Source organism: Pempheris klunzingeri, chromosome 5, assembly GCF_042242105.1.
Source record: "Pempheris klunzingeri isolate RE-2024b chromosome 5, fPemKlu1.hap1, whole genome shotgun sequence".
Lineage (NCBI taxonomy): Eukaryota > Metazoa > Chordata > Actinopteri > Acropomatiformes > Pempheridae > Pempheris > Pempheris klunzingeri.
The window spans coordinates 28,610,565-28,625,293 of NC_092016.1; the positions used below are offsets into that span (position 1 = coordinate 28,610,565).

The 14,729-nt window shown below is 40.2% G+C and overlaps 1 protein-coding gene across 1 annotated transcript in view; it reads right to left on the bottom strand.

Annotated features, from left to right (window-relative positions):
• The window catches only part of zfpm1 (zinc finger protein, FOG family member 1), a 92,379-nt gene that overhangs the window by 38,062 nt on the left and 39,588 nt on the right, over positions 1-14,729 (bottom strand). The window contains exons 2-3 of the mRNA XM_070830259.1: positions 9,516-9,662; positions 4,504-4,641 (exon numbers count right to left, since the gene is read on the bottom strand). Of these exons, the coding sequence (XP_070686360.1) occupies positions 4,504-4,641; positions 9,516-9,662 (285 nt within the window). The remainder of the gene's footprint in view (positions 1-4,503; positions 4,642-9,515; positions 9,663-14,729) is intronic.

The following is a 14,729-nucleotide window of genomic DNA, read 5'->3' on the forward strand; positions in this document are numbered from 1 at the left end:
CAGACTTCCTCTGACTATTATCCGTGACTAAGGAATTTAGTCAGATTGACATATAAACAACTCATTACACACTGAAGACCCGGTGTCAAATATGTTGACTGAAAAATGTTGTGTCCAGTAATGAATTGTATTATCTTTAAGCAGGAAGAAAGAACGGGCAGAAAGGGTGAATTGAGATGTTCTGTTGTTGTTTTCTCTACTCTGCGTTAATATCTGTTCAACATCTGAACAATAGTAATGACTGCAACAAAGAATTATTCGACTAAATTAAGAGATTATCATCATAAAGTTAGAGCACAAACTGTACACCAACAGGGAAACTAAAAAAGGAATTATTACATGTCAAACTAGAAATTGTTGAACTTTTGAAATATAATATCAATCTTTAATATTAAGATATATATTCAGATTAATATCAAGTGAATTTAGCTATTATATTTATCTACAACCTTTTGAAATGTATGAGTAAAAAATCATGTACCAAGTTAGGTTCCTCATACTGTATATTTCCACACTGTTCAACAAAGTGAATGAGAAGAGGGGTATAGACTGATGGATCAAGGTAAAGATGTTTTATTACTATCAGTGCTACTAACGAGATAGGAAAGACAGAAAGATATGGGGACTAAGTTTTAGTTTTAGAAGACAGTAGATTGCAAAAAAGTAAGATTAAAATGTGAAAAATGAATTCACTGCATTACTGTAACACGTGTTTAGGCCTGGTCTTTCTATAAATGAACAAACTTGGAGAGGCTCGGCAGCAGCACATATAGTCTCACAGTGACAACCCTAACTTCTGATGCAAAAAGAATAAAAGAAAAGAACACTGCACCAATTATAAATCTGCTTGCTGATCACTTTGCATTGCATTGCAAGGCGATAACAAATCTGTTATGGTGCTTTTCCACTAGCACCTACTCGGCTCGGCTCGGCTCGACCTGTAGGGTTTTCCACTATGCCCTAGTACCTGGTACCAGGTACTATTTTAGTACCTCCTCTGCCGGGGTTCCAAGCGAGCTGAGTCGAGCCGAAAATGTGACGTCAACAGACTGCAGGCCACTGATTGGCCAGGGAGTGACATCACTGGATGAGTCATGAGAGCGACTCGTTCACAAGAATCAAACCCGCCGTTTTTAAAACCCTGAAAACAGAGACCGGGCGTTTTTATTATTCCTGTGAACGAGGTAAACGGCTGCACACAAACCAAACACTCCAGGTCCTTAGTTGTGTTTGTTTGTGCCGTATACAAATGACGCCACTGGAGTTTCAGGCCGCCTTGCTATGACGACCCCGCCCACTTTGCGTAGAGTAGAGGCGGGTCAAGGCGAGTAGAGCTAAAACTGTGTAATGGAAAAGCACCATTAGTAGAAAACACAGGCTAAGTGCAGGAAGTCCTGGAACCTTGAGGTGTGGTCACAGAAAAGAAGTGAACATTCCTGCTGCACTTGACACTATTAATGATGACTGATTTACTATGTCGATCATTTTTCTTTGGTTCTTACTCCCAGGGCTTGATGGAGGATTCTCAATGCCACACTGGAATTTAAATTGAAAATCTACTGTGGAGATAAAACAAGCTATAAAAATAATGATAACATTGGGAATTATAAAGAGTTTTTTGCAATATTTTGTGAAATGTAGACAAAAAGATGAATCAATGAATTGAGAAAAACGGCAATTAGAAATTCCTTAACAGATATAAAAGAGAGGGACGTAGAAAATCCTAACATTTGCAACCAGCAAATGTTTAACAATACTTGACTGTCAAGATTACTCTCGGTCAATGTAGTAGTTGTGTAGATCGTGTCGTAGTTGTCACACTTCTCTTATTAAATATAAGTATGTAGCACAAAGCGATGACTGACATATCATCTTAAGAGTGACGCTAATCCTGAATGTGAAAAAGTCTGTTTTTGAAAGTGATCTTTAAGTTTAGAAGAAAAATGACAAAACTAAAATTAAAAACTGATGGAACCCAACATGGGACATGTACTTGCAAAGCCAAAAAAACATAAACTGAAAAGAAATCATACAAAAAAAATGGCATGTAGCTGCGTAAACATACTGTTATGCGTGAAGACGGCACTGGTAGTGCTGGACCACTGGCATGATTGGCCTTAAACCAACCAACCCCTAGAAGATTAGGAGCTAGAAACTCAGGGCATTTAAAAGGCGACGACGGTGAGAAACGAGTGGAATACCAACACTCCCAGAGAAGATAAAGCCCTGTTTATTTCCATCCCAGCTAATACACGTTTTCCTCTCATATGTTTATGGGGAATATTTAATACATGGTGAACATTTGGTACGAACAAGAGCACATTAGCCGCTGACTTCAGTCCCACTGCAGCATGAAGAAGTAGTGAAAAGAGGAATAAAGAAACAATGAAAAGATGGAGAAAAAGAGGAAGAGATGTATGTTGTTAGGGGGGTGAGGGATAGAGAAGAGGGAGGGGAAGGGGGGCTGTTAGTGGGGTTGTTAGTGGTGATGGAGAGACCAGAGGAGAAGGTAGATGGATGGAGGGAGGGAGGAGGGAGGAAGGGGAGGTGGAGGAGGGGGGGCTTGACGATAAGAGAAAAATTCAGACCGGTCAAAGTTTCCTTTTTGCCAATCGTGCTCCTGATAAAGACAGCGCCTGCTCCAGAGCTGATAGAGGGGCTATCTCTCTCCCTTACTCTCTCCCCCCCCCCCCCCCCCCCCCCCCCCCCCCCCCCCTCCTTACTCGCCCAGCAGTTAGTTTGTGAGGAGGAGAGGAAGGAAGAAAAAAAAAACGAAGGGCCCTATCAGTGCAGCATCATGGTGCTACCATCAACCAGCCACATTGCAGCAATTAATATCGCTCCAATTACTGTTAAAGGGACGAGGCTGGGACAGGACGATAATGAACACATCTTCTCTTCCCCACCAGAGGAATTAAAATACACGTGCACGCACACACACACACGCACACACGCACACACAGATTTGTAAACATACACATCCAATGCTGTGTAGACACATGCACAGACATACATAAAACGTGCGCAGCTTGAAAAAGGAAATAATGCCAGATAGTGCGGTAATCTTCTTGCATTGTTTAACTCATTGAAGACAACGGACAGAGAGAAATAAATAACCAAACAAACCTTGATAAGAGAGGAAATAAATAATAAAATTATGGCGATTACTTGTTATCTCCTCTTAGCCATGTGTGTGTATATGTGTGTGTCTTGAATAAATTTTCCCCTGGCCTGTCACATCTCATGTTCAGAGGAACAGTAGGACAACACAACGGACCCTGAAAGACATTCTGAAAAGGCAACACAGGAGAGCATCTCCACGACAGAGCTCACAGCTACAGTATATAAGGTTGATTCAATCCACCGGACACCATACCAAGAGCTGAAAAGATGCTATGTTGGGAGTCCCCAGTAACTTTGAGAATAATATTATTTGGGGCTATTCTGCAGCACACCACAGACGTTAATATGGCTCCTAAAACAATGAGAAAAGACCACTTTTCTCCCTTTTTGCCTGCTCCATGTGGGAAAATGCTCCATTTAGATTTGGCCCCGCTTTGGACGTCACACACAGGGATCTGGTGAATGTGTGACCTCCTTCAGCTGGCTGGCAGTTCTGAGAAACTGAATCTACCTTGTTGTCTGCCATTGCTATGTGGCTAATGCTAGCTTTGATAATGAGATGTTGAGGGTAGAAGCGAAGCACACAAATGTAGCTGTTATTGGCTGCAAAAACCCACCCAACAGTCGTCATGTCCTCCCACCATCTGAGGAAGCACAGACACCGTGGACTGACTTTATTTTGCATGAAGATGTGATGAAAATGGTACTACTACAAAATGGGAATGTGTGTTGATTACTTACAGTATATTTCCACAGGTAACGTTACGTTTTACTTAGTATTGCTTTCTTTAATGGTAAATACCGGCTGTCCATGACCCCACTTCAGACTTGGAAGCTGTGAATTTTGCTGTGTTTAATGTTGTTTTGCTGTTTATTTGGCAGGTTAGCCTGTTGAAGTTGGCATTAGCATGTTGCTAAGCTAATATGGTTCCCCTTCAGAGAAAGGAGAGCTGATGTGGGAGTTGGCGGGCAGGGCCTTTTCAGGCCCGTGAGAGGTGATTAATCAGAGCAGGCTGGGCTTTTCGGAATGAGGACCTTAAAGAGACAGGAGCTAAAACGGAGAGTTCAGAAAGAGGATGAAAAGGGAAGTATGCATTTACAGTTTGAGAAAAATAATGTGGTTTTTTTTTTAAATTATTGCAAGTAAACATTCTATTTGAATGAATATTGCATATTTCTTGTATGACTGAACTTGAAATTGACTAAAAGCCCCTCTGTGAGATCCTGTTACCCTAGAAATGATCTTTTTGAAGTGCTACTTGTGCAGGTAGTTCAGAATAATTACTTTTTTAAAGCAAATTACGCTTTTAATTTGATTGACTGATGAAATACTGAATGACTTATTCACTGGCGATGCATAACCCCTGTGAGCGTACTGACCTGGACCCCTCCATTGTAACACCTTCTCCTCTTCCACCCCGTCCAATTCCTCGTCCCCGCTACTGTGCGTCGAAGCTTGCTCCTCCCCGTCCTCCTCTTCATCATTGGGGCCTCCTCGAGAGTCCTGCGTTCTGGGCTCTGGATGCACAACACAAATGGACACATTTAAAACATACTGCCAACTCATTCAAAGCCTTTATTGATTCAAATCAATGTGTGTGTCAAACTATCTGTATATGTGCCTGTGTGTGTGTGTGTGTGTGTGTGTGTCTGGCAGTGGCTGTTCCTGTCTGTTGATCAAAGGCAGAGGTGAAATGAGTTCCTGAGCTCTGTAAGACAACACCTCTCTATGCAGAGTTGAACCCTTTGATTCTCATTGCAGCTCAGGACAAACCATTTTACTCTCGACCGTTGGTTTTGTCTACTGCCTTCCGTCTTCCACCAGTTTCTCATTCTCTCTTCAAGGCCCACCATCCTTCCTTTGCTTCCTCTTCCCTGAATGTAGATGGATCTCACTGTGCTTGTCTTTTGCTCAATCTATAACCTCCTTCCCTCTCTATTTCCACACCCTCCATCCCCTCAGCCTGTCACCATCAGCAGAGACTGAGGTTGCATGTGTTCCTCCGCTCTGATATCCCTGTCATTGATCAAGCTGATTACAAAGCCTCCCGTTTACTGATTTAAGAGATGTGCATGTGGTTCTGCATGTGGCTGGACCTGTGTGTGTGTGTGTGTGTGTGTGTGTGCGCGCGCATGTGTGTGTGAGAGAGAGAGAGATCTGTTTATCCAGAATGCATTTTTCTGAACCCTGAACTTTGCCTCTGCAGCTGGTATCGGCCGGTTCATCACACTGATGGGTCCCTCCCTATTAGCAAGACTAATGTTTAGTTAGATTAGATTAATTGTTACATCACAGTAAATACGGCTATCTGAGCTGAAGATCTCCCTCTTCTTGTTCTCTGGTCTTGCATCATCAGGCCAAGGGTTAGGGTGACTCAAAAGCTGACTGCATGGAAACATATCACTATTAATCTCAGCCCTAATTTTCACTGTAGTTACAACAAAATAAAGTGACCGAGATCTTTGAAGCAGACGTTTAAGTTGATAGATGAGGCAGCTATTATAAAAATTGTAATTATAAAATTATAAAAAATGGAATGGTTTCTAAATGCGCATGTGTAAATCAGTTAATTCTATTCCTTGATAGAAAAGCAGTCTCACAGTTAGTGTTGTGCACTGGATTTCATGACCAGTCGCACCCTCCCAAACCAACGTGTTACAGGGTAGGAAAGAGCCGACAATGTCACATTCCTCATAGTTTGTCCATCAATACATTGTTTAACAGTAAAATGTCCTGCTCAGGACACATCTTTTCTAAAAAGATATCTTCTAAAGCCAATCTAAAGGGATCCTTTATGTCAACCAGTGTTTTTTGGAAACTCAAACACCAATGATGGCATCTGCACTAGAATCCAGCATTGATCGTGTTGTAATCTAAATACTAATTTCTAAAAGCTGTGTAGGTCATTTTCAAGGTTTTGGTTTTGTATCATTTTGTTGCGCATGGTGTCAGGATTATTTCTTTTAAATGATGATAATATCATATCATAGATAGATGAGAGTTTATTTTAATGACACAGTATATTACACAACATTCTGCAGTTGTAGCAGCCTATCAGAGCTCTACACTGTGGCAGTGTTACTCAGTCAGAACAGGGCGGTCACATATTAAAAAGCAGACCTGACCAGACACAACATGTATTATGCTAAATGAACAGGAAGGACTTTAATTACTCAGATACATCTGAAAAGTATGTCATTAGTATAATAATGAATAATTGTTAACTTCCATAATGAATATAGTACCAGAGCTTCTTAAGATTTACTTTGCATATATCCAGAGTTTTGACCCACATGTTTCTGAATGGACAGTTAATGAAAAAATACATCACACACTGATGTGACACTTAGGTGATGAGGATGTAACATGTAGCTCAAACTGTGAAGCATTAACTTACAATTTCTATTGTTGACTGTGTGGTTAAAAAAAGTGTAAAGAAAACGCAACAAAAAGAAGAAGCCATTGTTCTAGGTTTGGCTAAAAGACATGCTCATTAACCCTCTGAATTCAAAAAGCAGCTAAACATACTTCATATCCTCAAATCCCTGTTCTCCTCCTAACTCTTGACCTCCTCTTTACTTCCCCTTCCCCTGCTGTGCTGTGCTCTCCTTGCCCTTCCCCAAATGCCACTCCGTCTTCAGCCTCCGCTGTCTGCACAAAGTCCATGTTTACCCTTGCATTCCCGCTCTGATATACAGAGATAATGCTTGATCAATAAAAGCTATAAACGCCCCGTGACCACATGATGCCCTCACACTCTGTTATTAATATAACAGTTGAGAGATTGGATCGTCAAAATGAATCAACACTCAGGCATATGCTCTCCCTCTCTCTCCCTCTCTCACACACACACACACACACACACACACACACACACACAAAGAGAAGCAGGTGCAAACATGCACACACCATCCATCTTTACCTCCACCTTTCAACCACGTCCACATGCAAACACTCATAGATGGCGACGTACTGTACACACACTAAAGCAAGCAGCCCTCCACACACGTGCACACACAGACAACTCCCCCCTGCCTAAACAGTGCCATTATTTTCAGCTATAAATCACATTGAATGGCACATTGATTTTATCCTGCAGCAGCTGAAGCGAGGGAGAGGAGCTGGAGACACAGTTATTGCGTTTAATATTATCAATATTATCTCCCATATCATCTCAGACAGGGAGGCAGGTATCAGGAGGAGTCTACAGACACTTTTCTGCCAACCCCCACCCACACCCCTCCCCCCGTAGCTCAGACAGTCTCCATCAATCTGATAAGCTGAACTTCCCCTGTCACACCTGCAGGGCAAAGTCACCCAACAATCTCGCCTCCTAACTTCTACAACACTCTATACATTTCTGTCTTTCACCGCCCATAATGACGATAACACAACGCTGTCGTCCGTCCGTTTGTGCGTCGCAACACTTCATTTGTCGGATTCTGATGAAAAAAGAAAATAAAAAGGCAATTTGCAAAAAAAAAAAATATATATATTCTAATTGGTCCAAACAAGAGCACATCAAATAAAGGTCAATAGAGGTAACATACAGACTTGTGAGCGCAGAAGTGGATATAATCAAGTTTCCTGTGATGTATAAGTATGATTGCCTTGTGAAGGACCTTCACTTGTTTCTGTGGGTTGCTGCAACTGTAGAGCAACTCTGAGTGGGAAAAACACAACAGAGAAAGAAACATATGGTACAGATGCTCAAGTCCTCCTCAGTAATGTGGTGTTCATGTACATGTGTGTCTATCCATTGTATCAGCGTTAATACACTGGGTCTCCCTGTCTGGTTAAGGAGGAGGGTGTGATGAAGAGAACAGAGTGCTTGCTAATGTTACTGGTAGAATGTGTTTTTCTTGCTTAAGTTATCAGGGCGGTTATCACCAGCATGTATGTGTGTGTGAGAGTCTCTCTCTCTCCCCCCCCCCCCCCCCCCAGATGGTGGATAAGAGGCCTTGCCTTTATTAGCCAGCGCTACCCAGATAAAGACCTGGTATTGATCCCAGGTTGAAAGAGCAGGTTCGTCAAACATGGCTGATTTACAGAGAACTGATAATGGCAGCGCTGGGCAACCGAGGAACCCCAGAGAGAGGAGAGAGAAGTAAATCAACAATGTGATGGGAGGGGTGGGTGTGTGTGTTTAACCCCCCCCGACAAACAGACAAAGACACACACACACGCGCGCGCACACACCCAAATAAACACAAATACAAAAAACGAAGATGCCAGGTCAGTTTGCAATAGACAGACAAACTCACATGTTCAGCTTTCCTGAGTTTTCTCATCTTCTTCTTCTTCTTCTTCTTCTACAATCTAATACGCATGTAACCCACTCCTCACCTCAAACACACAAACACAGTCACACACACACACACACACCTATACAGTAGCTAATCTTTAATCTTGTCTCGATTAGCACCTGACAGAATTTCCATGGCTTTATCAAACCAAGCCAACCAACAGACGCTTATCACTTCCAGTCCAAAATTTCACAAGAGCAGGAATTTCTGAGATTAAAAAAACACAGCTAGTGAAATCTTGAATAAGTCAAAAGAATATGACTGAAAAGTCTGCTATCACGGGTTACAAGGCGGAGGCTCGGGATAAGAGGTGCATGAGGGGGCAGATTCACTGGAGCCAAGATTGTACAAGGAGAATTTTTTTAAATTTGTTTAAACAACAGGGATAAAAGAATGATACATGTGGAAAGCTGCAACCTCATAATGGTTCTTCAGTCCTTTTTAGTTTGCCTTAATATTCAGACAGACAACAGGTTAGTCAGTTGATGACAGAAAGACTTTAGTCATGATGTAGATACATCTGGTAATAAGCACTAATAACTGCCAGTAAACTAGATATGTGAATTATTTTATTGGTGCTTCTTGTTGCATGTTGTCAGAGCACGGCTATCACTGCTATCAGTGTGATCCACCGTCATGTTAAATACATTTGGGCTCAGTCACTGTCTGAACATTGCATTAACACAGTTAATTAAGTACAAATACTTCTACCCTCCACTTCATACTTCAGACAATGCCACAATTTATATTTTTCTAGTTGATTAAGTAACAAAACAAGCAATTTGTGACATTTTATAGACCAAATGATTTATAGAGTAATCTAGAGAATCATTTGTCAGTAATGAAAATAACTGATAGAAACTTTTACACACTGTGTCTTTTTTTTTAAAGCCAGCAATCACATTTTTTCAGGATCTTTTTTAGCTGAGTCTTTGTAAGACAATCTTTAAATTCAACAGACAGTACTTTACTATCAAGCCCATACTCAGGAGGCTTACAGCTGTTTCTAATGTCGGTCCATAGCTTCTTTTTTAATTGATTCTTGAGCTAATATCTTCTGTTGCAGTTACATTTTTCACTCTCACCTTCGTTGTACAGCGGTGTACATGGTGGGGGGCTGGAGCTGTCACCTTCGGCTGAATCATCTGGGTCCGAGGCTCCTCCCTCCTCTCCGGATAGGCTGAGGTTGTCCGGTGTGTTTTCCTCGCCGCAATCAAGATCCCCGAGGGAGCCTGGAGGATGCAGAGCAGGGAAAATTATCAAAAGAGTCTACACTTCCAGAGGTTAAATGAACTCCATTCGGTTGCTTGTTGGGTCTTAGAGATACTGCTAACATGTGAAGAAGTTCACCTGATTCTTACAGAATCTGAAAAACAAAAAAGAAGAATAATGCCATCTGCATGAAAAACAGTTGATTTAAGAGAATAACAGAACAGAGCCTAATTGCACTTGGTTTAAATATACTGTACCATTTCTCAACACATGAATATTACAAAGAAACAGAGCCTGATAAGTACAGAGGTCTGAATATTTCTTTCTCAGAATAATACTACACTTCAGGTATGCAAAAGAGAAGGGTGAGTTTAATTGCCTTCCCATTGGCATTGAATCTAAACAGACGAATGCAGGAGACGTGCAAAATAAAAAAAAAAAAGAAAGATGGTTAAAGAGCTACTTATATATTGCTGAAAGGAGTAAAAATACCCTAAACACAGTGATCCATTTTTTGACTCTTTCAAGAACTGTTTCAAGAATTGGACACACTCAACAGCCTAATCCAGAGGATTAATAGCAAGGAGCCAAAGGGGACCTTAAAGCCAAATTATAGTATACCTAAAATTGTAGCTAAAAGAGTGATTAGTCTAGGGCTGATCTGTATCAATTACAGTTTTATAATCCCTGCTGACCATAGTAATTATACAGTACTTTTGATCTATTTTACCCTGTTTGAAGATAACATCCAAAAAACTGAGTCAGTTAATATGGATTTAATGTGACTTTTTATTTAAAATTGCTTAATTAATAATACTCCTTCTATAATATGAATATACTACACTACTTTAATGGTACATTAAGAGCTCTAAACCTTGAAATAAACTCATCTTCATTGGCTGTTTTTCTGTATCGAAGGACTGAGTTACAGTTATTAGTGTTTCAAGGCTTGCTAATTATAAAAAGCAGTTTCTATTATGTTCATGCATCGGATGACATGCTTCATACTCAGTTCCTGAGAGGATATTATGATAGAGTTATTAATTCAGGGTAAGGATTAGGGAGTGCTAGGGCGAAACACAAATGGTTAATATGCTGCAGACTGCTGAGGGAGAAAACAACTCACATACATAATGATTATGTGTAAGAAAGTCAAGGAGGGCGGGCACATTGTTTTTGACTCACTAAATCACAGTGAAATTAATGTTGATTTCATTTTCATTTCCCACCTTTCTCACCAAATCCAGACAGGTTGTAAATTAATTTCCATTAGGTTGTGTCGAACGAACAGGGGGATTGTTTCGCAGCTAAAGCCGTGACTGGGGGCGTATATATTTACAATACTGGAACAAAAGGAGTCTATAATCTATACAAAGCGCACAACAATACCCGTGAATAAAGAAGCTTGTAGAAAAAGGGAGAGGCAATTTTTCTAATTCTGTTAATTTCACTTCCAAAGCAATTAAAAGCAGGCAGAGATAATGCTGGGAAACAATCGCTGGCTGACAAAGTGTTTCTGTCTTTGTAAATGAAACATCTTTAGGCTAATTTCAACTTCCACGGCTGCATGGTTCACTATAATTTCAGATAAAATTAACACAGCTAGATTTGGACCTTCATAAAAAAAAACAGGAGAAAGAAAAAAGAAAAGATCGATGCTGTACACAATATTTTTAGAATTAGGTCTATGTCGCCTGAGCTTTGCTAGATCTAATTTTCAGTATCTATAAGGACATTTTCATACAATTAATTTTCCTTTAATCATAAATGTACAAAGGGACTACACTGTATGAAATTCCAATTATATTTTCTGTTTAAAATGTAAGTTTGAATTATGATTTCTTTCCTCATTACGGTTCTGGTTTAATGAATCAATCGTAGCATCACCGCTTTCAGACATCAAATGGTGCAGAAAAGTTTCAGCTCCACTTTCTCCCCTCTTTTATCCAAGGAGAAATATTCTCTCTTTCCCCTTCTCCTTCTGTCTCGGATAGTTGGCAGAAAGGATAGTGGGGCCCGTGTGATAAGTGCAGCACATTCTACTCCATTTGTCAGTTTAAAAGTTAAAGCCTTATTAATTGTTGCAGTATGACATCCACGGGATAATTGGACTGAACTCATTCAAGAGATGGAGAAATAATAAAAAGACATGTGTATCTCTGTGGGAGGGACATGAAATAAGTTGAGACTTATCCAACAGCACCACTGAACTTTTTATGTCGTGAAGTAAAAGAGGAGGATCTTGTTCATGAAAAAAGCCTTAAGCATACATTCTTCATATTTTCAAACTCTCGGACGAATGAAACTTCGGAAATATTGAAAGATGGAGTTGAGTTCCTGGACAGTGAAGGATTTTGATGGCTTTTTTTTTTTTTTCCTATGGTGTGCAAACCTTTTCCAGGTATAGACACAACATTGTGACCTAATAAATCCTGATTTTTATTTTGGATTGCTTGCAATTTATCAAAGAGATTTCCAGAATAAATGGCTCTTTCTCAAGTATACGAACTGAGGAGCTCTAACAGAGCCTGCCTCAAAGTGTGGACAAAGTTACTGTAGAAGGTTAAAAGAAGATTCAAGTGAACTTTGAATTAGTTATTATTTCAAGAAAAACACATTTTTCATTCAGCAAAGTAGGACAAACTAATCAAAAAGGTTTCCTGAATTTCTAATTTAGATTAGAGAATGAGTGATGTAGGCAAACAAGACTATGAATCTGACCACATATACCTGACGGTAGTCATTCTGCATAGCCAGCTCATGTTTGGTATTTTTATCAATGATGCATAGCTTGATACTGCAAACTAATTGTTTAATTTGATCTCAATTGACTTGAGCAGAAACAAAGAGCCTAGGAATGGATTAGTCAATCCACAGAAAAATAATCGATGTGTATCTGAATAATCTGTAACTGTTAAAATCATCTTTAAGCAAAAGTGCTAAATATTGTCTGGAAGGATTTGCTGGTTTCTTTGTTTTATGATTGCAAATACCTTAAGTCTTGTGATTACCTTTTTTCACTCTATTCCTACGATAAAACACATTAATTTAGTCCTCAAGACATGAAAGTGATCATTAGTTGCAGCCCTAATGGAAACATTTCACTTGATATTTCAAAAAAACATTGATGTCCGACACCAAGACAGGTGACACCAAACTCCGGACCATGACCTGGATACAAGGTGTCCAAATTCACACAAGTTTGCAAAATGCCTTTGTTCAGGAAAAATCCAGTCCACAGCCCAGAAGAGACTAAGACAAATGTGGTAGTATAGGAGCACTTGAGCTCCAGCGCAGAGACTGCAGTTGTCTGTCTTGGAGGCACGAGAAGAGGCAGAACAAAGTGTTGCAGCTGATGAAGGCACCAAAGATACTGCTTTATTAACTCTCCGTCCACATCAAACCTGCAGCGAGCAGCTCGCTGATTAAACACAGAGACAACACACATCAAACCTGCATGCTCAACAAGCCTGATTAAACAGACACAAGCCTCGGTGCTCTCACGCTAATAACTTGGCGCACAAAAAATACATTAAACCTGAAAGCAAGTGAAGGAGAGGGAGAGTGAGGGGGAGAGGCATAGTTGTATCAGAAAATCACAGACTTGTGAAGAGAAACATTAAAAGGGGATATTTAGAGAAAGAGAGGAGGCGAGAATAGGAAGGAGAGGAGGATGTGTGAGCTCTTGAGAAAAACTAAGGTACCTGACACAGAGTCACGCACTGGAGAGGAGCCACTTATTGATCAGAGTGAAGAGAATTACCCACTGCGGAAATACTTTTAATCAACTTTGCACTTTAAACATTTCCCTCAACGCTGCATGGGCTCTTATCACAGCTGCATGGCCGCCATTCCACCATCAACCCTTACACAAGAGGAACCGTCCACAAAGCCCATCATATTGATCCGTTATATTCAGCTTAAATAAAAATCCACTTTTTCTCCTGAGCTTTTAGGATCTAAGCTGCTAACGACTGCCCATTGATTACTCCGAGGATGACAAACTCAAGCAAAGCGATAGATTTTTCGATAGATTTTGACAGATCTGAAAATCCCAAGACTTATTGACTAACCCGCACATCCTCTCATCTCATCTAATGTGATGATGATAAAGTTTGCAGACTGCAGTGGGAGTGACATGTAATAGTTGTCAATGAGGCCCGACTCAGGCCTGCAGGCTGATCAACCCGTATCAATTTCAAAATGGGTGACAGGATAAACATTTTCTCCCCAAATTAACACATTGAAAAACGAATGAAGATACAATATGCCTTGTCAGAATTCATTAAGGCATCCCACTTTAATTTTTTCTACCAGACCTTACGTGTCTGCTAGCCATTTGTTAGAATGACAGAAACACAGTTTGTTTCAGTTTTCTTGAAGTTATTTCTCTATAAAATGTAGTACTGCAAAATGGCGATCACTTCCAAGAGCCCAGAAAAGGTGACATCTTAAAAACTGCTGGCTTTATCTGACCCACAGTTGAAACTCAGATAACAGAGACAGAACACAGTGAAGTAATAATTAGAATAACAAACAATTGACCACGTAGTTCAAGAGAGTGCTGAGAACGATCTTTCATCTGCTTAAATGATTAAATGACATGACATTGACACTGAGCTACATGAACCATGCTTGAAGAGTGGGTTCCAAATAAGACAATAATAACAATTTGCGCATCAACCGACAGAAAATGATAGATTCTTAATAATGGAATCATTTTTAAGAATAATACCTTTGGATTTTGGACAATCAATTTTAAGATGTCACCTTGGGCATTATGAAATAGTGATGGGCATATTTCACGGTTATCTCACATTTCACAGATCCAAAGATTCACTTATTAACCAAGAAAATCATCAGAACGAAGATAATCATTAATTGTAGCCCTGTTTTATACGACAACACAGTCCTAAGATTAGCAGAAGTCTGGGTTCTCAGTCCATGCTAGATCTGATGTAGATTCCTAAGAGTCATCAACTCACCAACTAGTAGCAAGCACTTAGCTTGACTTGATTCTAATGTGATCACATTACACTTGTCTGATGGAGTAGAAGTAGGACCACGCTGAGGAAGACCAATGCCAG